Source organism: Ahaetulla prasina, chromosome 3 (assembly GCF_028640845.1).
Source record: "Ahaetulla prasina isolate Xishuangbanna chromosome 3, ASM2864084v1, whole genome shotgun sequence".
Lineage (NCBI taxonomy): Eukaryota > Metazoa > Chordata > Lepidosauria > Squamata > Colubridae > Ahaetulla > Ahaetulla prasina.
The window spans coordinates 159,812,215-159,837,864 of record NC_080541.1 but is presented as its reverse complement, the minus strand read 5'-3'; the positions used below and the strand labels follow the sequence as shown (position 1 = coordinate 159,837,864).

General features: G+C 37.4%; 1 protein-coding gene across 1 annotated transcript in view; it reads right to left on the bottom strand.

Moving 5' to 3' along the window:
- NEGR1 (neuronal growth regulator 1) overlaps positions 1-25,650 on the bottom strand; it is a 602,993-nt gene that overhangs the window by 108,963 nt on the left and 468,380 nt on the right. The window contains exons 5-6 of the mRNA XM_058177707.1: positions 13,207-13,327; positions 6,287-6,438 (exon numbers count right to left, since the gene is read on the bottom strand). Of these exons, the coding sequence (XP_058033690.1) occupies positions 6,287-6,438; positions 13,207-13,327 (273 nt within the window). The remainder of the gene's footprint in view (positions 1-6,286; positions 6,439-13,206; positions 13,328-25,650) is intronic.

Below are 25,650 nucleotides of genomic sequence, written 5' to 3'. Positions count from 1 at the left end.
CTGTTTGTTGCTGAACCTTACATTAGTTGGAAAATGAAAAGCATTTTCTTCATGATGTAAAATTTTTTTTTCTTTCCTCTTTCGCTAAAGCAGATGTTCAAGGCAACATGGTATTTACATTTCACCAGCATTATTACCATATTTCAACGTTTCTATTGCACCTTTCATCTCTAAAGAGCTGAAAACATATGATAGGTATACAAACAGATCACACAATCCAACATTAAAATGAGTCTGTGACAGCTGCTTAATGACATTTTAGCATTCTGCAGTGATAAACACTTTGGAATATATAGCTAAATTCTCTTTAAAATATCATGTACAATTGCTTTTGTTTGGCTAAGTCAGTAATTCTCAACTTCTTCAATGTAGGCCAAATATCTGAAAAATACGACATACCACTGCCAAATTATTATATTTTTCAGATAGAACTGTGAACAAAATTAAAATTAAACAAAAAAAATATATACTGCAACAGGGCAGTATTTGTTGCTGCTATATTCTTTGGGAATGCTTTTTAACTTCCCAGCTAAGAGTAAGATTCCTGGGATTCTCACTTCCTAACACTAACCAGGTTCATTGCAGTTTAGTTGACAAACTCAAACATGGTCCGCCAGGTGTTGTCATCTGCTGAAACATGTGACATTACACAATGGATTCAACAGACCAATACAAAAACAGACTTATTATTTTTAGAGGGAATTCTAATTATGTTTTAATCTAGAGGCAGTAAGATAGAGCTTTCCTAGACTTTGCAGCTCTAACTACTGTTCTGTGGAGTTGGGAAACCTTTTAATCTTCTGTGATTTCAGAATGGTATGCAGAGGCACCTGAAGAAAGTTTGAGAGGAAGAACGGGGAAATCATGAATATTATTTATTTTCTTCCCCAAACCTCCAAAACTTTAACCTTAGACTGTCTACAGTAGACCTCACCCCATTCCTAAGAGGTCTGTAAGGGGCATGCATAAGCACACCAGCGTACCTACCATTCCTGTCCTAATGTTTTTTTTTATTCGTATCCTTTTCATGTATTTATAATTACATTTGTAATTATATCTGTCATAAAATACATGCTTGACAAAAATAAAAAAAATAAAAAATAAATTATGTTGAATAAGCTGGAGAGCTTTCATCTCAAACAGAGGCTCCTTTTGAACAAAGGGCTAAAAACACTCCTTGCAATCTTATGACTCTAATACACAGATAACGTAGAAACCTATATGCAGACACTTAGCCCATAACAAATATACCTTTCAAGGATTTTGTTTGTCTGACTACGCATACAGTATCCTGACATACAAAGATATTGTATTTAGGGTTTTAGCCTTTTGAAAGTAGTTGTGGTAGTTTTTCATACAAATATTTAACTGAAAAACTATGCCATTTCTTTGCACTTGAAAAATGATTAAAATTGGAGCGTTGGTAATGAAAGTTAAGGTTAGCCTTATTTTTCTATTTTATTTTTAAGGAAGTGCTTTTCATTTGGTTTTGACACTGTGCTCAAAAGCAGAGTTTGCATATTTAAATGAGACTTAGCTCCTTCATTCTTTGTCTCACTTAGATTAAAAAAAACCCTGTGCTTTTTATCTTGAATAGGTAGCATAGAAGTGCTTGCCTCCTTGGGAGAATGGGTTTAATGAATCACAATATGTGTGCCTTTATTTATAGTATAGACAAATTTTCCATATTCCTGAGAAGAACAAACTTTGTAGAGAAAGCTGCAAGTAAACAATGGAAATATTTCAAATAAACCCCTAGATGGCAGGATGGGACTGTCCACAGTACACGCCCATAAGCTTAAAATGGTTATTTATCTCTGAAACCCTACAGAGCTTGCAGCATTTGCTTGAAGTACAGACAATGTATTTCAAAAAGGATATTTTTGGAATAGACGAGATGATGGATTAGTCACAATTAATTAGAATATTGCATCTAGTTGCTTTACTCGTGACACTATGAGATATCTGTAGCATTTGGAATTTATTTTGGCTGCTGATGGCTTGTTTACTTTGCCACAAATTGTCCATCCAGGTTCAGAGCAGTCTTCACACTCACAGGAAAGATTCCGGAAAAGCACTTCATCATATCTGTTCTATCACTGAGATTGTCTTCTTTGTAAAACAAATCACATTTCTGTGGTGTATGCAATTAATACCAAAAAACCCTCTATTATCACTCTGAAAAGACATGTGTTTAATTCCTGTAGTTGTTGGATATCTAGGCCCATGATGGCAAACCTATGGCATGTGTGCCAGAGGTGGCACACAGAGTCCTCTCTGTGGGCATGCGCACTGGCCAGCTGCTCTCTTCTGGGTTCCGGTGCACACATGCATGCCAGCCAGATCAGCTGTCCAGCGTGCCGGATCCCGGAAGAGAGCAGCTGGCCGGTGCGCATGTGCTCCGGCGCGCGTGCCCCAATTTTGGCACTTGGTGCCAAAAAGGTTAGCCGTTAACAGCTCTAGGCATTAAGACCTATTAAGCTTCATCAAAAATACTGAGATTCAGTTTGTGTTCTGACATCATAGTGGTAAATTCTACTCTGTAGTATTGTGAATTCTCTGAAATAGCAAATAAAATCGTCATTTCTTTTTAGTTTGTTGTCAGAAGAAATATTTGATACTAAAAACTATCTCTAGTTCCTCCAATGTTCATTAAGCTGTTGATTTGTTAACAAATTAATATTATATATTCTTGGTCGGAAAACTATTTTCAGAAAATGGAAAAACTTGTAATTACAGAGGTGTTTTTAAAAAAAACCAAATTAATGAAGACTTTATTTACATACAGTTGAATAATATACTGTGTTATCAGTAAAACTTTTATGTTTGGTCAGAGATTAAAAATGTTGAGCCAAAGTTCTTACCTTTGTCTTGCTATGGGATACAATTCTGGGTGTAACAGCGCTATTTTTTTCTACTTAGCGGAATTCCCAGTTTCAAAGAAATCAAGTAAAGTCACAAATAATTATCACATGTAATAGTGACCTTGAGTTAAGCCTCGATCTGGTATGAAAAAGTATGTGTTTCTTATAAGTCATATGGGTATATACCTTTGATTCAGTAGTGCACAACAAACTACTTCTGAAACTAAAATCTTATGGCATTTCTGGACCTCTACATAATTGGATAGCTGCGTTCCTGTCAAACAGGCAACAAGCGGCCAAAATAGGCAGCGCCCTATCAAATCCTGCACCTGTTAACAGTGGTGTTTCCCAAGGCAGCGTTCTAGGTCCAACATTCTTTCTGCTATATAACAATGACCTTTGTGATCAAATTATAAGCAGCTGTGTCCTCTTTGATGACGATGTTAAACTATTCAGCACCACATACAACTCTGCTACCCTTCAAAATGACTTAAACTATGTATCTGAATGGTCAAACAATTGGCAATTCCAAATCTCTGCTAACAAATGCTCAGTCCTATACATTGGCAAAAGAAATAAGAATATCAATTATTTGCTGGCTGGAAATGATCTAAAAGTTGACCCACACTCTGTCAAAGACTTAGGAGTACTCATTTCAAAGGATCTAAGTCCCAGAGCTCACTGTAATATCATTGCAAAAAAGGCATTAAGAGTTGTAAATCTTATTTTATGAAGTTTTCTCTCTGGTAACACTACACTCCAAACTAGAGCATATAAACCTTTGCAAGACCTACACTTGAATACTGCTCACCTCCCTGGAACCCTCACTGCATTTCAGACATCAATTCATTAGACAGGATCCAGAGATATTTTACTAGAATAAAATTCCCTATACCACCAGGCTTGAAATTTTAGGTCTCGATAGCCTCGAACTATGTCATCTACATTCCGAACTATGTTTAGTTCATAAGATTATTAATCAAAATGTTCTACCTGTAAATGAGTACTTTAATTTCAACCATAATAACACAAGGGCTATTAATAGATTTAAACTCAATGTAATTCGCTCTAATCTTAATTGTGCAACAGAGTAGTAAATGTCTGGAACACTCTACCTGATCCTATTGGTAGTCTCTTTAGTCCCCATACCTTTCAGTTTAAACTATCTACTGTGGACCTTTCATGTTTCTTAACAGGTCCCTAAGGAGGCGTACCAGCATGCCTATCATCCCTGTCGTACTGTTCCCAATTATATGTAATCATTCTATATGTTTATGGCTATGTTTTGCCTATTTATAGCCTTTTTTGTGCCATTTTTTCCCCATGTGTTCATGTCTAAGTTTATATTATTTGTTTACTTGTTGACAAATACATAAATAATAAATAATAATATCCAAACATAGCTGTTTATATATTACGATATAAACAAACAGAACTGTACACCTATTTTCAGTAGACTTTTTATTGGTTTTAATAAATATATTTAATAAATGTAAATGTATCTTAGAAACTACTTTGTCCTAATAATGTGATGTAGCTTGAAGGTCACATCAAAGGTGCATCCAAAGAAGATATTTTTAAATCAAAGGTTGGCTCATACTATGAATTATTATTATTTACCACACAACAATGTGAAATCCATAACCGCCAGTTATTTAGCCAATATTGGCCTTCATATGCCTTGAGTTCTTCGTAAAAACCTAGGTTGTCACAATGTATTAGGGTATAGTTCTAAGCAGTGGGAATTTTTATAATTGACAGATGAAATTTCTAAATTTTTGGTATCTGTGCTGATAACCACTAGTGCCAGCATGGTTGGTTTTTGCCATAAACTTCCAATTTTGATTTTCAGATCTTGACATGTTGTGATTTCCCCGCCCACCAACAAATCTTTGTTTTCTACTATCCCCTATTCTATTATCCATACTTTCTTTTTTCTTTTTTAACCAAAGTTAAGTTATGCCTCAAGGCTTTAACAGGTTGTATTTGGAAATTCCACAATATTTTAACCTGCTCATTTTTGATGACTTTTTCAACTTGTATGTTCCCACCAATTTTTCATTAGTGATTTTTATATTATATTGTATTATTATTTCAGAGCACTTCGTCTCAGCATTCAATTTACAAGCCAGGCATAATAACACTGTGAATGTCAGAAAGGTATTTTAAATATATGAGTTGATACTCAATCTTCTGCCGTTAACAAGGTTCATCCTGTGAGTTGTTTAACATTGGAAGTACCACAGAGACTGCATAATCTTACATCCTTAGTACAGAATTTGTGAAAGAAGATGCAATCTCTGTTGTTCTTTCGTAGGTATTCAAATTCTTTTAAAGAAACACAAACAGAAGCAGTTAATTAGCTGGATTCTGAGATAGTAGGAATTTTGCCAAAGCTGAAATGTGCTGTCTTCTACACTAACAGAAACAGTTGCTTCAGGGCTGCAGCAAGCTTTGTGACAGAGTCATGATAAAATCACTTTGTCTTCATATACCAATAGTAACACTGCAGGGGAATAAAGATAGTTGGCCAACAGGGGCTCTGTATTCTTAGTTAGTATTGGCAGCTTTTCTAATTACTCTATTCCAACCACTCAATTATTTGTTGTATCTTCCTAATGTATCACCAGCTTTATTTTATTCATGCACATTTTAATTAAGAAATCAAAGTCTAATTTAAAAGTGGTAGGCAATTTTTTTCAACAAGTTCTACTTATTGTAACACCCAGTGAAATGTGCCAGTCAATTGCTTATTGTCAACTAACTGAATTCCAAAAGAGTTACACATAAGGTATATAACATGGCAAGTGGCAGCAGCTACAGTATCAGAGTTCACACTTCAAAATTAATATCACTCTTTTTATTGTTAAAACCTTTGACCATCATTATCGTAGGTCCACCACTGTTTTAGTGTACACTCACCCTCACTTACGAAACTATGCTGCGAAGTGTTAACAACTTATTTTGTGACCAATCCATATTGGTGCTGTCAAAGCCCTCCTTTTCTCAGGACAAGTGCAAAAGCTGAATGTCTTTGTGAACATCACGATACCATGATATATGTACCATTATTATGCCATAACATGGACTGAAAGAACATTTAGGAATTCCAAAAAATGCATGCCTAATATTCATCTAATGGCCCATTACTGGACTACTTCTTGAAAAAGAAAGATCTCATCGGGCAATGTATAAACCTGCCAGAGATTTGATTTAATCCTAGGTCTGATGTAATCACACTCCGAGACTGCTGACCTCAAGATTCAGGTGGAAATTGAGCAGCCTAAGGATGTACTTTTAACCCAGGGCACAAAGAGAACCTGAAGTAGACAAACTATTACAATTGTTTTTCCCTTCAGGGGAGATAAGAAGAAAAAAGAAACCTACCACATGAACGTTTCTCATATTTTTTCTGGACTTACGGTTAAGAAGCAGGCTGGCATTGGTTGTGCCTAATTTGTTGGCAGCGACACATGTATAGTTGCCAAAATGCTCTTCTGTCACATTGTTGAAATTTAAAAATGATCTTGAACTATAGCTGTTTATAGTAATTCCTTGTTGCCCATTGATCAATCTAGAATGGGGGAGAAAAGGGAAAGTACTCTGTTAGAATTAACATGCAAATATATTTGCATTTTTAACTTATATATATGTGGGTGAAATACATTACCTTATACCAAAATAGGATAGCAAAAAATGGAAATAAATACAAACTATGAAAACTATTGATGCCACATTTACAAAAAAAATGCTAGTGCCATGGTTTTCTAATAGTCTGTAATTTAGCAAAGGACTATCATCTATGCAAACAACAGTGCATACACATTAGACCAGGGTTGTCAAACTCAAGGCCTGCTGGCCGGATCCGGGCTATGGGGTGTTTAGATCTGGCCCATGGAAACAGTGAAGGATCAGCCCGCAGTGCCTCTGCCAGTGAAAATGGAGTGGCTCTCCTGATCTCCATTTTCGCCAGCAGAGCACTTGGGCCACCACAGACATCCCCGACATGAGTGGTGCCATCCTGGCCACACACACCCCGAGGTCAAACCCGACCCTGATGTGGCCCCTCAATGAAATCAAGTTTGATACCTCTGTATTTGACCATAGAACACATTTCCTTCCTTCAGCACAAGTCTCTTAAATTTAAGGAAGTCTAAATTGAGACTTGGTTTCTTGATTCAGGAAAAAATGGACAAGATACCCAATAAATGTATACATGAAATGATACAAATGGGGACAAATAGTGAAATAAAACTACGATTCATTTTAGAATGAAACTCTTTCATTTTCACTTGTGAAGGAGCAGGGCAAGCTGTAACTGAATACTAGGAATAAACAGCAAGAATGCAAGAATTGCTCACAGTTCAGGAGAATCAGGGCACAGTAAGGTAAAGATTAGCAAATGACTTTAAAAGCAGACCATAAGACTAGGACAGTGTTTCTCAAACTTAGCAACTTTAAGATATATGGACCTCAATTTTCAAAATTCACCAGTCAGCAGATTGAACTCCATTTAATGTTGCCAAGACTGAGAAATTCTTGTCTAGGAGTTATAAGCACTTTCCAGAATCTCTGCTCAGAATTCCCAAGCCAGCAGATTGAACTCCATGAACCTCAATGTTGCCAAGGTTGAGGAACTCTGGTCTGGGAGTTATAAGCACTTTCCAGAAACTCTATTCACTCCTTGTCTTGGACACTACCAAAGTAGCTGGAAAGGCAAAAAATATTTAATATGGGTTCAAAGCAAGGCAGTGTAATAACAATGCACTTTGTTTACTGAATTTATTTTTTGAGGAAGCAAATGAAAATTATTTGATTTATCTAGATGATACGTTGATGGCTTGGAAATTAAGCCCTATTTATAAGAAGTCTGTGTACATTATGTATATCCTGTATAGTCAGCTGAAGAGCTACACTGGGATCTCTCTGCATGATCAGAACTTTTATAAGAAGCATAAAAAGGAATCTTTGACAAACACAGATCTTGAACTTCACTTTAGTCTTGTATGTTTGCTTCGGGAATCAGTCTCTATCCTCTACTCTCCTCCTCTCCTCCTCTAACCATTGCAAATATCTGTTATTTGGTTTAGTTCAGACATGAGAAACTTGGAGGTGTCCAAATGTTATTTACTAACAATTTTCAGCAACTTTAGCAGGCATGTTTAGATGCTGTACTTTGGGTTCGACAATATTTAGAGAACCCAGATCCAAGCTTTTGCTTAGTTTAGTGGCTTTAGATGTATCAACAATACCAGCAAAACTTGTTTAAAGGAAATGACATTTTGGCTTCCTTTCTAAAGAAGAGTCAGGATAAATTGATTTCTTGATTTTGACATTCAGAGCAACAGGATGTCAGTAGTGATGATACAGTCTCCTTTTATTGATTGACACCCTTTTTAATTCATTGCTGTTTTAAATAAAAGCATTTGGTGGAAGCCCCAGTGATCATGTCATCTTCGTGAAGCAAATGATACAAATTATGTAACTTACAATAGTTATGTTATTAGTTGTATTATGACATGAAATAAGAGAAATACAGTACATTGTTTGTCCAATCACATCATGATGTGACATCATTTGAACTCCTTGGCCTCTTTGGAAGAGACCTATCCTTGTAGACCCTGTCATATCCTTTGCTTGCTTCTTCTGTTTGAGTCATGTACATATTAAAACTACCTTTCATTTTGACTCCAAAACAACACTGAATTTCTACAGATAGCAATAGCAATAGCACTTAGACTTATAGTTGTTTTACAGCCCTCTCTAAGTGGTTTACAGAGTCAGCATATTGCCCCCAACAATCTGGGTCCACAGATTGGTAGCAAATAGATAGCAAATAGGTAGAATTGCCTAAATAGATAACAAATGATGCAGTAACTTGCTTGTTTTTCATTGCATATTGGAATCACCTTTTGCACATATTAACTGTTCTTTTATTCTACAAAATGCTCTGATTTTTACACTAAATGTATATCATATGAAAAATAAATAGTAAACAAAACTCACTCATAAAGGCAAGATAGCACACCGGCACATTTTAATTATAGAACAGATATAACAGATGGATTAGGTTATGGAAGCATCATTAAAACTCTTAGTTTTGTATTATACAAATTGCTCTGCATAATAATAAATTATAAATATTGTGACTATAGCTAATTTTATCGATATTTACTAACTGTTGGCCCAAATTGAAATTTTCTCTTGTATAAAATATCATCATTGCAAAATTGTTTGTTAAAGAAGCCAGAGTATAGATTACCCATACAATGGTCACTTTTAACTTCTTTACTCAACTATGAAGAAAAACTACAATTCAGTTACTTTATTTAAAATAATGAGGCCTGGAAAAGTTATCATATCAGTGGGGAGGCATAAAGCATCAGATTTTCTTTAGTGTCCATATTCCCTCTCTCAAATTCTCTTTAATTTTCTTCAATGTTCTTTCTGAATAAACTATCAAACAATTATTTGAATGACGCACAGAAACACCCCCCCCCCCGAAATTTAACAGCAAATTTAAATTGAAACTAAATGATGAGTGTCAGTATAACATAGTGTAGTATAAATTATGCTTATGTACTTGTGTCAGGAATTTCCCCCCCTTTGGAAAGCTGAAGAGTCTCTCTAAATAAAAATTTCCAACTACCATAGAATGTTCATGTTTTCCCTCTTTCCTTTCATCTTGCAATTTGAGTTAAGTGCAGAATTTGGCTCCCATGGATAGAAATATTATTTTTCTCTTCTGATTTTTGATCCAGTGGCAGATCCCACTGGAGGGAAGAGCAAAGAGTCAATTTTGGAAGCATGTCCTTTTCTTCTGAAAAGTTGAGAAATTGTTAGAATAAAAGGTAAGAGTTAAACTGGGCAAAAATTAGTCATTTGCCAGCTATTGTATTCTTTCAGAATGGATTTTATTCATTGGACCTTACTGTTGGTGGAAAGAAAAATTAGGTTTTAATCATTTAAATCACATACTTTTACCAATGCACTTTTATGTGAACTCACTTAGGAAATGCCTTCTAGTCTCTCCAAACAGGGCGGGGAAATTTGATTTTTTTTCCCCTGTTCTTTTTTTTTTGGTCAAATTTAGCAAGATTCTGGGCATCTTTTCTTCAATGGTAGAGGCTGATCTTATAACAGTTATGATTTTCTGGCATAAATAATACCACAAACACACCGAGCCCATGGTATCAAAGTTCATTATTTACTTCTTCAACCTTTTTATCATCTGGGCATGTGTAGCCAGATTCAGATTTTTGAAATATATAGTTAAATGTGAAAATACTTAGCTATGCTTGATTGCTCCAAGAATTGCTTATATTTCATTCTGAAAGCAGAATTCATACTTATATAGATAAGTTACCATTTAATTTTGATATATGGAGGAGCACATCATAAATCTAAGAAAGAAGTCCTTTTTTTGCTGTATATATATCTATGTATATCTATCATTAATATATAGCTGCATATTGATGATTTAATATTGCACATTACATTAATGTTCTATTTTTAATTAATCACCACACAATTCTGCATATAAAACATATTTAGTTTAACCATATATTTCCAAAGAAGAATATTACATATAAGAAATAGATACTGAAATCCTTTTCAAAATCCTGAGCATGAATTGTTGGTATATCATGCAAAGTTAAATATTTCTCCTTTAATTTTTTTCCAGTACATTCCTGTGTGATCATGCTATATTTAATAGGACTTATTTACATGCATGTAGCTATATGATACAACCTAAAATTTAAATATTTCTTTTAACAGTTTTAATTATTAGTTCCTGTTTACCAAATACAAATATCATCTGAAAAAAGAATATGAGCTGCATCATGTTTTTATTGTAAAATTAAAGTGTAAAATTCATGTAGACAATGAACAGATTAGAAAGATACTAAGGAAAACGTCTCTTTTGTTATATATTTCAGGGGTCAGTTAAGAAGAACAAATAGAAATAACTACAATTATTTAATTGTACTTTTGTAATTTTGATAGGGCAAACTTTCTTAGGCCAAGTGTCTTCCAGTTTTTGACTGGATCCTAGGAGTTGTAATTCCAATCATTCTGAAAAGCACCAATATTGGAAAGGCTGATACAAATAATTCAGGTTTGCAAGCGAAATGTTGGAGATGTAATTCTGATGATGCTACATATTTTCATGTATGGTGGACTTGTAAGAAAATTAAGTCTTTCTGGATAAGAATTTGGTGGATTATGCAGAATGTTCTGAAGAAGAAGATAATGTTCCTACCGCAATTTTTTCTTTTGGGAATAACAACAGACTGTACAGTGATTGAGACTAAATTGATTTTGAACTTAATAACAGCAGCAAGATTGTTGATTGGACAATATTGGAAGAAAAAAGAATTACCCACAATAGAAGAATGGATATTGAATGTTTCCAATTTGGCTGAGATGGCTAAAATCTCAGCCTTCTTGAAAGACAGTACTCAAGAAAAATATCTAAATGAATGGAAGAATTGGATTGATTATATTCAAAATAGATATCAGATTAAGAAATTTCAGATTGCCTTTGAATGAAGGACGTTGTTTTTGATTTTAATGGAAGAAGTCAGGTTATGTGAGAGAAGGATTATAATTGTGTTAGATTTTAAAATTTAATGTATGACTGTTTGTTTATTGAACTATACCTTGTGTTTGCTCCGGGAAGTCAGGGGGGGAGGGGGGTTTTGGAGGGAGGGAGGAAGGAGGGGGAGGGGGAGGGGGAAATTTAATTGTTGTAAAACTTTTTCAATAAAACAAACAAACAAACAAATAATTCAGGTTAATCCATTCAATGCTTCATATGGTGAATGTAGAAATTGATTTAGTTTATGTATTTATACGCCATATTTGATATTTTTTATAAATAACTAAAGGTGATGAACATATCTAATACTCTCTTCCTATTTTCCCTACAATAACGAGCCTGTGAGGTGAGGTGAGCTGAGACAGTGATGTGCCTAAAGTCATCCAGGCAGCTTTCATGTCTAAGGCAGGACTAAAACTCATGGTCTCCTGGTTTTTATCCTGCTGCTTAACTACTAGACAATCAGTAGAATGAGGTTTGTTGAATGTTTCTCCTTAATGTTCTACTTGTCAGAATATTTGATTTAAGTGTGAGGAAATAAAAAGTGCTACCTGCTGTTCAGAATTAGATATATATACTATTTTATTCTGCTCATTCTGTACCTCAGCTTTTGGATCACTATGAATCTACAATCAATTTTGAAATGTGTCCAATAAAAACAGAAAACATCTATTTTCATCTTTTTTAAATAAAGAATTTCCAAACTCATTTCTCACAATAAAGTTAAAAAAGCCCTATCAGGAAAGTCCATTCCTGACTCTGCTCTTTGTCCATATATGGTCTGTATATCTCGATACACTCTTATTTCTTCTTCTTTTTCTCAGTCCCTACATTGGTTGGCTAGAAGTTCAAATTGGTACTGACCTCCCAGGCTGTATGTATAAGAATACCCAGTTATTTAGAATACTGTACTGTACTGTACTGTACTGTACTGTACTGTACTGTACCGTACTGTACCGTACCGTACCGTACCGTACCGTACCGTACCGTACCGTACCGTACCGTACCGTACCATACCATACCATACCATACCATACCATACCATACCATACCATACCATACCATACCATTCCATACCATACTATTTCATCCTCCAGTATACATTTGTCTGAATATAAAAGTCAATTCAATTTTCCTTGTATTAAATAGTCTCCCTTGCTTGGTAGAACTTTTCCCAATCTAGTTCCTACACTTGGGAATTTGACTCTACCTTGAAATACATTTGGAATATGATCTCTTGGCATTTAGAAAGCTTGAAAGTCCCCTCCTTACCATTATTAGTTATAAAATTATATTATGGTCATCAGGGGTGGTATTCACCTACCTTCGTTGCAGGTTTGCTAATGTGAGCGCTCGCTTCACTCGCATGCGCCACCTCTACGCATGTGCAGGACCTTCCATGCATGCACAGAACATCAAATATGGTACATGATGATGTCCAGGTGGGTGGGCGGAGCCTCCACAGCCACCGCTCCCGGTTCGCCTGAACCGGATAGAACAGGCTGAATACCACCACTGATGGTCATGCTTGTATTAGGAAAGGTTTCATAAAGAAATGTTTTCTGTGGATTACCATTTTTTCTGGGTTGTGATACCTCTACTGAAAACTCTTTCCCTATATTCACCATCACAGCTTGGATTGACCGCTTTCTCTGACAACACAAACGTCAAGAAAAGTCATATAATTCTCCCCCCTCCCATTAAAATGCAGACCGCCATGAGAAAAGTATCCAAACTTACTTTCTTTCTCCTTTGTACCATTCAAAAGCCGGGGAAGGAACGCCTGCACTTTCACATCTTATGAATCCAGTGCCTCCAAGAGTCACTCCACTAGATTTTATTTCCTGAATTGTTGGGGCAACTGCAAGGAAGCACAAATATGTTTTTGAGACATTAAACACTTGTTAGAAGCATAGGCATTTAATAACAACAAGGAAAACTTTTTGAAAATAATACAGTAATGCAACCTGATTTATTTACGTTGGATTTCTTAGAATCTAAAGCCCATTTGTTAATTTGTTTCACACATTACAATCATAATACAATATTGCACAAGAGGGAACATTAGACATTAAGTTGCTTACTGAGTTTATTACAAAAGGAAGGTCCAAAATTTAAATTTATCTTTCCCTATGGTTATGCTGTTATGAAAAATAAAGGCATTAGAACTCAGAAAACTATTGAATGAAACAGAAGTATTTTTTTGGGCCCGTCAATAGCAAAATGTGCAACTGTGGAACATGTTTCTGCCAATATGTTTTCTTATTTCTAAAACTCTAAGTACACTAAAGATGCAAGGCCACTGAAGTGGTATCATTTTCTGCAGGGCCAGCATAATCCTAGATTGCTTGTCTATGCCTTCTTTTGCTAATATTCAACATCGTTTTAATTAAAGATATAGCAACACCTTTTTACCCCTCAAATTATTTCTAGAGGAACGTATTAATAAGCTCTACCAAAATAGACTTTACCACAGCTCTGACTACAGTCTGTTAGTGTTAAAACCCTTTAAAAAATTTCTTGTGTATAGGAAAGAATGCATGATTTTAAATGTTGAATACTATGAAAAAATATTACGTTTATATATTTTTTAAAAAAAATCCATTGGGGAAACTTTCATTAATACATTTGGATCAGAAAAATGTTAAAGAAAACCAGACATTGAGCCCTTATTCAATGTTAGAGAAAAAGACATTGTGGTAGACATAGAAAAAAGTGTGCCAGAGTTTTATGTTTAAAACTTTGGATGGATTTGTGAAGTTATTTGCAGAAATACTTCACGTGAGAGAAAACTACCAATGCTAATTGGATGTAGAGACCATAAAGTGCACAATGAATTATGGTAAAAATTTATTAATTTTAATAGTACAATTCACCATATTTCTAGACAATGTATTCATTCATTTATGCACAGGTGCATTCAGTTATAAATTGCCCACTTTCACAAAGGAACCCAATGCAATATAGAATAGAATAGAATAGAATAGAATAGAATAGAATTTTTTATTGGCCAACTGTGATTGGACACAAGGAATTTGTCTTTATAATGACAATGAAACAATCCAGTAAAAGTTCAGCGTCAAAGCTGGCATAACCAATCTGGCATCATCAGATCAAGAAGTCCTTCAGAATCATAGATTTTAACACTTTTTTTTTATAGAGAAGGAAGTTGAGGCACTCCTTACTTTAGGATGCAAAACACTTCAGAAAAATGGATGTGTTAGCAAAGCCTGTTTTCAGGTTCCCTGTCAAACTTCAAAATGTGCCCTGCTGTCGCAGCCATCTTTTCGTTTCTCAGCTTGCCATAGGCTATGCGGGGGGGGGGGGGGAGGGGGAGGGGAAGGAGAGGTTTGGAATGCCAGCCTAGACAACAAGGACCCTGTGGAAACCAAGGTCATCTCAACAGAAGTTTGGCAAGGGCCTGAAGGAGTTGCCATAGTGACACTAGAACACCTACTGTAATTGGACAATGTGACCTGGTTGAAGAAGGGGAGGAAAGAATTCATTCTTTAATTAGGCGAAAACCGTGGGAACTAGTTAGAGTTGGTTTTGCTTCATGCGTGCCGAAATGATGAACACAATAAAGTTATGCTTAAGAAAATCTGATCGTCTCGACTTGCTGGCTTGACTGGGTTGTCAGTCGGAACCTTGACACTCCCATCTCATCTCTGACTTCAAAGATATCATAGATAGGCTGAATCTGAGTGGGAAAGATAGAATTGACATTTCTTAGATGCCAAGCCATGAAGGTATTTAATGATAGCTATCATGTTGCACTGGATCCAGAAGCAAATTTGTAATCCATGTAGTGACTGCAGCATAGGTGTAACATTTTCTATTTTCTATTCCCACCTAGGAAGCCTCTGCAATCAGAGTTTACAAGTCATCCACAAAGGCAATCCCATGTATGGCAAATTGCAGAAATCAATACATGAGGTGACAAGGGCAGGAATCAGTTTTTACTAGTGTCTCAGTCCAAACAGGTCCACTTTTTATGCACAAGAGGAAGGTGCATTTGTTGCTCTAGTAGGAATCAAGAGTCTAGGAAGATTTCCAAATTGGATACCCATTCTTTTAGGGGTATTGTAACCCATTAAAAGTCTAAGATGAAATTAGGATCATATCATGTGGTTCATGAACAAAGAGCAAGTCCATTTAACAGAGACTTAATCTAAAGTTGTTTTTGATACATTCTGGACCATTATTGCTCCAGGTTCTGGACTATGATTACACGGTATCTCTGACCTGGGCAGGCATGATGATAATGCAAAGATTCTTCATCTGAAACCAGCGTATGATCTTCCTCAGCAACTTTATGCAGGTGGTGAATAATGTGTGTGAGAGGATCAACCCTTATGTATTACTACATCAGAACAATTATAGACACAACTACTCTGTTCCTATGCATGTGAACTAGAAGTCCCTATTTAGAAATTTCTATAGCTCAGTATCTTCAACCACCAAATACTTGCAGATAGCACAGAAGGATACTATGGACAATGGTACATATCTGAATCCAACAAAGATGATCTTCCAGGGCAACCAAATCCATTTCCATTCCCTACCCAGGCCTAAATCCTTACTACAAGATTGCTAGAAAACCCATATCCTCTAGGGTTCTTCATAGAATCTATAGCAAGAGAAGTTTGAACATTGACTTGTCTGAATAGTTGGACCAGGAATCACTTCTCTGTAGGGGAACCCATTACTTCCTTCTTCAAAAAGTTTCAACACCATATTTTCCATATATAAAAACCCCATAAAAAAGTTCCAAAATCCAATGAATCACCTCCTGGCCACACAAATGAGTAAGTGGGGCATTGATTAAGTTTATTAATTATATAACTTATATAGTAGAGATACTGAGCCAATTGCATTATGTTATTTTCTTAAAAATCACCCAGGTATACTTTACCAAATGTTTGATGAAAGATTTATAATAATTGTGGCATTCAAATACCCATGTAGTTTTATGCACCTATCTTCAATTAGAAAACTAAGATAACATTACCAATAAATGGACATGGCCTAATTTAAAAAGATGAACAGCTAGTTGTATACATTTATGTATGTGCATGTCTTTTTTTAAACAATTGGTTCATTGTTACTTTTAGTAAATCAGCTCCAACTCATAGTTCCACTACACAATATGGCAGAAAAAATAATTGAACAGGAAATAATATCAATTCATATGCATTACAAAATTAAAAATGACTACTTTTATAAAAGAATATGCAGTATTCAGTGGCCATATTCCCCCATCCTGCATCTGAAACCTAAGAATTTGAAAATCAATTAAACAGAACCTGTTTACAATCATCAGTAATAGAGTAGAAATACCACTAGTTTTGTTTAATAGATTATTCTTGGAATTTATAGTAAGGCTATTCTATTGCATCCTGGATATAATTTTAATGTCTGCCACTATTGGAAACTTCCAGAGCATACTTTAGTTTCCCCCACATCTTCACGACAGTTGAAAAGTCTGGCTTAAAATAATAAATCTTCAAGCTATGGATTTTGTTAGTGATTTGAAGAAAAAAGTTCATATAGATCATAAATAACAGACCTATTTTGAAAATGAGGTGAAAATTATTAGAATTCTATAATGTAAAACTATTTTCAGGATGAGATAAACTCATATTGACTATTTACTTTAATGGCAAATCATCAAAGGCTCAGGCACCGCATACCACTGTATATGATGTTAGGAGTATAGCTAAATATTCTAGTAGATTTTTGGTAATGTACTAGGCAATCATGAATTTCTATAATATGCTAGACAACCTGGAGTAATTTTGAATGAAAGTATACAAAGTCTTGTATACTATGAGATGTACAGCATATAATATGAAATGTATATATGTTCTTTTTTTGTATAAAATAAAAGTTTACAAAGCCTTAGTATAGCTACACTTGGAATAATGCAGTTTTGATCACAATATAAAAAGGATGTTGAGACCCTGAAAAGAGTGAAGAAAAGTGCAATAAAAAGGATTAAGGGGCTGGGGACTAAGACATATGAAGAATGGTTGCAGGAATTAGATATGTCTTATCCTGTGAAAAGAAGGACTAGGGGATATATGATAGCAGTATTCCAGTATTTGAGGGGCTGTCACAAAGATGACGGAGCATCAAGGAGAAAAGTAACCTAGAATTAAGAAGAAATTTCCTAACAGTGGCAACAATCAACCCGTGGAACAGCTTGCTTTCAGAAGTTCTGGGTGCTTTATCACTGGAGGTTTTCAAGAAGAGACTAGATAGCCACTTCTCTGAAATGATATAGACTCTCTTGCTCATGCTGGGAGTTGGACTAGATGACCTCCAATGTCCCTTCCAACTCTGTTATTCTATATTCTACATCTGTAAATAACTGCTTCAAACACCCGTCCACAACATAATCAATTCATTAAAAAAAAGGCATAACCACATTAGCTCTTCTAACTACATAGCCTAAATACCCTGGGAAGCAGACAGATCTTTAATATCTCATGAAAGATTAACAGGATTGGGGCCATCTGGATCTCCAAAGAGATGCAATTCCATAGGGCAGGCTTTGCCATAGAGAATTATTCCCAAAGATGAAATGACATTCTGGAAGCATGTAACAGCAAGTAAACGGCATAGGTCAGGTGAAGGCAGTTTGACACTCTTCAGAAGTTTAGGACTTCAGTTACTATAGTTATGTCAAGTGAACTTTATGGGGATTGTAGTTCAAACAATCTGAAAGACCTCAGGTGGTCTATTCATGTGTAGAAGCAGATTACCTTTCCTTGCTGAAGTTCTTAAGTTTTTTTCCTATGACATAACTCAGATGAAAGCAAAGATAAGCTGAAATACCTTTAAAGGGATTTATTAGTTTGAAATTTTAGGCAGTTCTTCCAAAACTTCCATCCTGATTTTGTGTGTGTGTATGTGTGTGTATTATTACTTCCTACATAGGAATCTTGGTTGAAGCAATGAATATGCCTCTTGTTTTTGACACCAGCTTCTCTGTCTTTCTATCCTTTACAAACTTTTGACCTTATATGCTAAGTGTTCCTTATAGGATGTTCATTAGGGGAATTCATAAAATCAGAGTAGTGGGTTAATGAAAATAAGCAACTAGCAAAGAGTCATTTTGCAGTATGAGATGAATGGCGTATATATTTAATAAATAATCTTCTCCCTTCGCCAATCATTTTTTTTTTACTCTTCTGCTAACCACCAAAGATAACTTTGTTGATTTCAACGGATATTTCTCTTTCCACCATAGTTATACACAGTTTTTTATATATACAGTTAAAATTGTTTGATCTCTTTCTAAAGCATAGCCTTTATACTGTTATGGTTAAAATATAACTGCACCAGAAAAGGAGGAATCAGACCTTTAAATATGCTGGTAGTTAATGATTTAAATTCTACTACATCCAAGGAGCAATTATAATCCTTCTAATGTTCTTGGCAATTTTCCTGTGAGGCCATTAGAAATTTTCTAATTGATATTAATATTTTTCTGAAACAAATACCCTAAGCAATAATACATCATTCCAATCTTTTTTTTTCAAATCAGCCAATCACACTCCTTTCAAGTTCACTTTTTATTATTTTAAAACATCTAAACAAAAACAATACTCAGAATTAACACACTTCAAATACAACATTTTTATGTGGGCAATATTAATAAGACTATGCAAATCCATTAAAAGAAAGTACACATGAACTATCTCTTCTCAAATCATTAAGGCAGTTGTGCCTTTTTTTGGAAGCATATTTGTGCATGTGTTTTAATGTGTGCATATATAGCTTAGCTGATGAACAACACCTAAAAACCGAACTACACACTCTCACAAACGTACTAACATCCAATGGATTCCAGAGAAATAAGATTACCAAACTAATCCAAAAAGAACCCCCCACTAAAACCCAAGACAGAGAGCAAGAAAATGGCACAGCCCTCCTCCCATATATAAAAGGCACCACAGACAGAATCAGCAAGATCCTCCACAAACATAACATCAAGACAGCATTCTGCACAAACCAAAAAATATCCACCATCCTAAGAAACCCCAAAGACAAAATTGAGTTAGAAAATCAAGGAGTATATGAAATCCCATGCACCGCCTGCCCCACCACATACATTGGACAAACCAACAGAAGAATAAGTGCACGCATTGAAGAACACAAGAACTCATTCAAAAAAGAGGAACCAACTTCTTCCCTGGTCCAACACTTTAAAGTCACAGGACACGATATTGACTTTAAAAAGACCAGAACTATCGCCAAAACTGAACACTTTAACAACAGAATAATCAGAGAAGCCATCGAGATAGAAAAACGCCCACACAGCATGAACAAACGAGATGATACCTCCGCCTACCAGCCATTTGAAACCTGCCCTTATTGACAAACGTGTCCCTAACACGAGGAATGACACCAGACCCACACTCACGAGGCCCACACAGGATGCCCCCACCACACATCCACCCAGAAAGCACACCCAAACCCACACCGATCAGGAAGCACGACCAAGGACCAGAAGCCAGACCGCAGCTGCAACATTAGCCACTTCAAACCCCTCCAATCCATACATGCAGCAGACTGACACCCACTACGAAGATGTAGCACGACCACGAACACGAAGCCAAACAGCAGCAGTGCAGCTCACCAGCTCAAATCCCCCTGCAGCACAGATTAGACTGAGCACAACCAAGCCCCCACCAACACAGGACACACCCCCAGCCAATCAGAGCACAGAAAAAACCCCATCCAATCAGAGCACAGCCAAGCTCCCACCCAATCAGTTCAAACCCCCACTAGCAGTTAAAAGGAAGAAACAGCTGCGATCACACATTGCTCCCAGAAGCACGAAGCTGAAGCCTGAAGATGACGAATGAGACTTCGTCGAAACGTCGCCAAGACACTTCCAATTTTACACGGGAGAAAACCCGAACAACCAAAGACCTATATATATATATATATATATATATATTTGTTTTCTGAGGTTTTCACGGGTGTTTGTATATAGGTCTTTGGTTGTTCGGGTTTTCTCCCGTGTAAAATTGGAAGTGTCTTGGCGACGTTTGTCCCTAACACGAGGAATGACACCAGACCCACACTCACAAGGTCCGCACAGGATGTCACCACCGCACATCCACCCAGAAAGCAGACCCAAACCCACACTGATCATGAAGCACGACCAAGGACCAGAAGCCAGACCGCAGCTGCAACATTAGCCATTTCAAACCCCTCCAATCCATTCATGCAGCAGACTGACACCCACTATGAAGATGTAGCACGACCACAAAGCCAAACAATAGCTATGCAGCTCACCAGCTCAAATCCCCCTGCAGCACAGACTAGACTGAGCACAACCAAGCCCCCACCAACACAGGACACATCCCCAGCCAATCAGAACACAGAAAAACCCCCATCCAATCAGAGCACAGCCAAGCTCCCACCCAATCAGTTCAAACCCCCACTAGCAGTTAAAAGGAAGAAACAGCTGCGATCACACATTGCTCCCAGAAGCACGAAGCTGAAGCCTGAAGATGACGAATGAGACTTCGTCGAAACGTCGCCAAGACACTTCCAATTTTACACGGGAGAAAACCCGAACAACCAAAGACCTATATATATATATATATATATATATATTTGTTTTCTGAGGTTTTCACGGGTGTTTGTATATAGGTCTTTGGTTGTTCGGGTTTTCTCCCGTGTAAAATTGGAAGTGTCTTGGCGACTAACACGAGGAATGACACCAGACCCACACTCACAAGGTCCACACAGGATGTCACCACCGCACATCCACCCAGAAAGCAGACCCAAACCCACACTGATCATGAAGCACGACCAAGGACCAGAAGCCAGACCGCAGCTGCAACATTAGCCATTTCAAACCCCTCCAATCCATTCATGCAGCAGACTGACACCCACTATGAAGATGTAGCACGACTACAAAGCCAAACAATAGCTATGCAGCTCACCAGCTCAAATCCCCTGCAGCACAGATTAGACTGAGCACAACCAAGCCCCCACCAACACAGGACACACCCCAGCCAATCAGAGCACAGAAAACCCCATCCAATCAGAGCACAGCCAAGCTCCCACCCAATCAGTTCAAACCCCACTAGCAGTTAAAAGGAAGAAACAGCTGCGATCACACATTGCTCCCAGAAGCACGGTTGAAGCCTGAAGATGACGAATGAGACTTCGTCGAAACGTCGCCAAGACACTTCCAATTTTACACGGAGAAAACCCAACAACCAAAGACCTATATACAAACACCCGTGAAAACCTCAGAAAACAAATATTGCACCTCTACGGGGAGGAAATCCACCATCTGACCAGGACCTATGAAAAACTAGAAGTCCAAAGAGCTTCCATTTTATGTGACCTCGCATTCCTACGAAACTGCCGCGATGAAAATTTAATCCCCAAATGCTTCCAATTGAAATTCCACTCCAACTCTGCAGCCACCAAACGCATCCTAAAAAGAACAGAATTGGCCTTAATCAGAAATGAACTTCACACAAAAGATTCCTCCTAGATCAAATCAACAAAGATCTCCTCACACTTCACCTCAAACTCAGCAACAAGATGCACCCGCACTTTGGGACAAATCCAAAACAACTTGCCGTCTGGAGAGCCAAACACAGACCACCCTCAAGACAGACACGCACACCAACAAACTCAAGACTACAAGAACGCCAGAAACAAACCCCTCCACCCTCACAGCAACACATGAAACAAACAGTGCATAACATCTCAGATAGGATCCTCACCAAAGCTGAAACCGATGTCCTTTCCAAAGGATTCAACTTTGCAGTCACTCCCAAATACATCCCCACTGAGACCATTATATGCGGAGTTGAAACCAGCCTGACCAAAATCAACCCCGATGACGCTAACAAAATCAGACTCGAAATCACCAACATCCTCTGCAGCAGCAAGCCACCCAAAAGCAACTTACCCAAAGAGGAACAGACAGCACTACTTAACCTGAAAAAAGATACCAGCATAATAATCCTACCAGCAGACAAGGGCAACGCCACGGTGGTTATGAACACATCTGACTACCAAACCAAATTAACCAACCTACTCCAAGACCCTGCATACAAGCCCCTAAAACAGACCCCACCACCTACCTAGAAAAACCACTAGATCCAAAATAAAAGCCTCCCCATCAGCGAAGAAATCCAACAAAGAATCATTCCCAGAGAGAAATCATCCAGATGCCCTAAGCTCACGGCCTCCCAAGATACACAAAGAAGGAACCCCCACTCAGACCCATAGTCAGCTCCATAGGCTCACCTCTACAAAACCTAGCCAAATTTCTCGCCAAACAACTACAGCCCTATGCAGAATCCATCGCCTCACACGTAAAAACTCATTCCAGTTCATAGAGATCATAAAGAAACAAAACTTACAGCCCAGCGACCTACTCGTGAGCTTTGATGTCATATCCTCTTCACCCAAGTGCCAATCAAAGAAGCCTTGACAGCTATCCAAAACAAATATAACCCCCCCAAGCACATACTAGATCTGACCAACCACTGCCTATCCAACACATACTTCATCTATAACGGACAAAAATACAAACAAATAGAAGGCGCACCCATGGGATCACCCTCTCACCTGTCATTGCCAACCTCTACATGGAACACTTTGAAACCCAAGCACTAGAAAAATCTGATCACAAACCCAAACTCTGGCTCAGATACGTAGACGACACCTTCATAATCTGGCCACACGGGAAAGAAAAACTTGAAAACTTCCTCACACACCTCAATAGCCTACACCCCAAAATACAGTTCACCATGGAAACAGAAGTTAACAACCAACTTCCTTCCTAGATGTCTTAGTCTACAAGAAACCCAATGGCTCCCTAGGACACACCATCTACCAGAAGAAAACACACACAAACCGCTATCTGCATGCACTCTCACACCACCACCCAGCACAGATCAACTCCGTAGCCAAGACACTCATCTCTAGAACAAAATGCTTAGCTGACGAACAACACCTAAAACCGAACTACACACTCTCACAAACGTACTAACATCCAATGGATTCCAGAGAAATAAGATTACCAAACTAATCCAAAAGAACCCCCACTAAAACCCAAGACAGAGAGCAAGAAAATGGCACAGCCCTCCTCCCATATATAAAAGGCACCACAGACAGAATCAGCAAGATCCTCCACAAACATAACATCAAGACAGCATTCTGCACAAACCAAAAATATCCACCATCCTAAGAAACCCCAAAGACAAAATTGAGTTAGAAAATCAAGGAGTATATGAAATCCCATGCACCGCCTGCCCCACCACATACATTGGACAAACCAACAGAAGAATAAGTGCACGCATTGAAGAACACAAGAACTCATTCAAAAAGAGGAACCAACTTCTTCCTGGTCCAACACTTTAAAGTCACAGGACACGATATTGACTTTAAAAAGACCAGAACTATCGCCAAAACTGAACACTTTAACAACAGAATAATCAGAGAAGCCATCGAGATAGAAAAACGCCCACACAGCATGAACAAACGAGATGATACCTCCCACCTACCAGCCATTTGGAAACCTGCCCTTATTGACAAACGTGTCCCTAACACGAGGAATGACACCAGACCCACACTCACGAGGTCCACACAGGATGTCACCACCACATCCACCCAGAAAGCACACCCAAACCCACACTGATCAGGAAGCACGACCAAGGACCAGAAGCCAGACCGCAGCTGCAACATTAGCCACTTCAAACCCCTCCAATCCATACATGCAGCAGACTGACACCCACTACGAAGATGTAGCACGACCACGACCACGAAGCCAAACAGCAGCAGTGCAGCTCACCAGCTCAAATCCCCCTGCAGCACAGATTAGACTGAGCACAACCAAGCCCCCACCAACACAGGACACACCCCCAGCCAATCAGAGCACAGAAAAAACCCCATCCAATCAGAGCACAGCCAAGCTCCCACCCAATCAGTTCAAACCCCCACTAGCAGTTAAAAGGAAGAAACAGCTGCGATCACACATTGCTCCCAGAAGCACGAAGCTGAAGCCTGAAGATGACGAATGAGACTTCGTCGAAACGTCGCCAAGACACTTCCAATTTTACACGGGAGAAAACCCGAACAACCAAAGACCTATATATATATATATATATATATATATATATATATATATATATATATATATATATATATATATATATATATATATATATATATATATATATATACACACAAATACATACATACATAAAGTAAAAGGTAAAGGTTCCCCTCGCAGATACGTGCTAGTCGTTGCCGACTCTATACATACATACATACATACATACATACATACATACATATGCATATATATATACATACATACATATAGACATACATACATACATGTACCTATTGTATACTTCTATAAACACACACGTATCTGTGTGAGAGAGACAGAGAGAAGGAAAGTTTAAACAGGAAATGAACCCCCCAAAAAACAACTAAACAAAAGGATAGCTAGAGGAAAATATAGAAGAAATACAATACAAAATATAGTTCTAGTAAACGGAAAAAAAAAAGTGGTCTAACACATGATACATTTGAGATACCTCTACGAAACTCTCTCATACAACTAATTTAACTAGTTGCTTTTAGTGGCTATTCATAATACTTTACATAGTGCTTTTGAAGTTTTTGGAAAGGGATTTGTGTGGTGTGTATGTGTGTGTGAATAGGATCAATTCAGCATCATTGTGCTATTAATAAAAGAACTGGGCCCCAATTTATCTGGGAGAAAATCTGGAGCTCTTTCTATAACCAATCCATAGTCGTAGATGCAAACAAAGTCTGGTTATCATTGGCTGTTCCTTAAAACAACCACATTAAAACTTAGGCAGCTGCAGAGCAGCTGGGAGATTACACTGTAGGATTGATTTGGTGTTTTTCCCCCTTCCCCTAAATGCATGCAGTGACTGAGGCTTCTTCTCCAGCTTTGTTTAACCTTTAAAAAGTCCAGCAGGGATTTTTTTTTTGCAGAGAAACATTTTCTCTTCTCTAGCATTTCTTGAAATGGTAATATGACCACCTGACAGGATTCAGTCACAGAGCAGGATATATTATTAGCACCTGGAGTTATTCCTTGCATGTGGCATCATTTTACTTGCACAACTCAGTTTTGCTTACTGAGAGAACTCA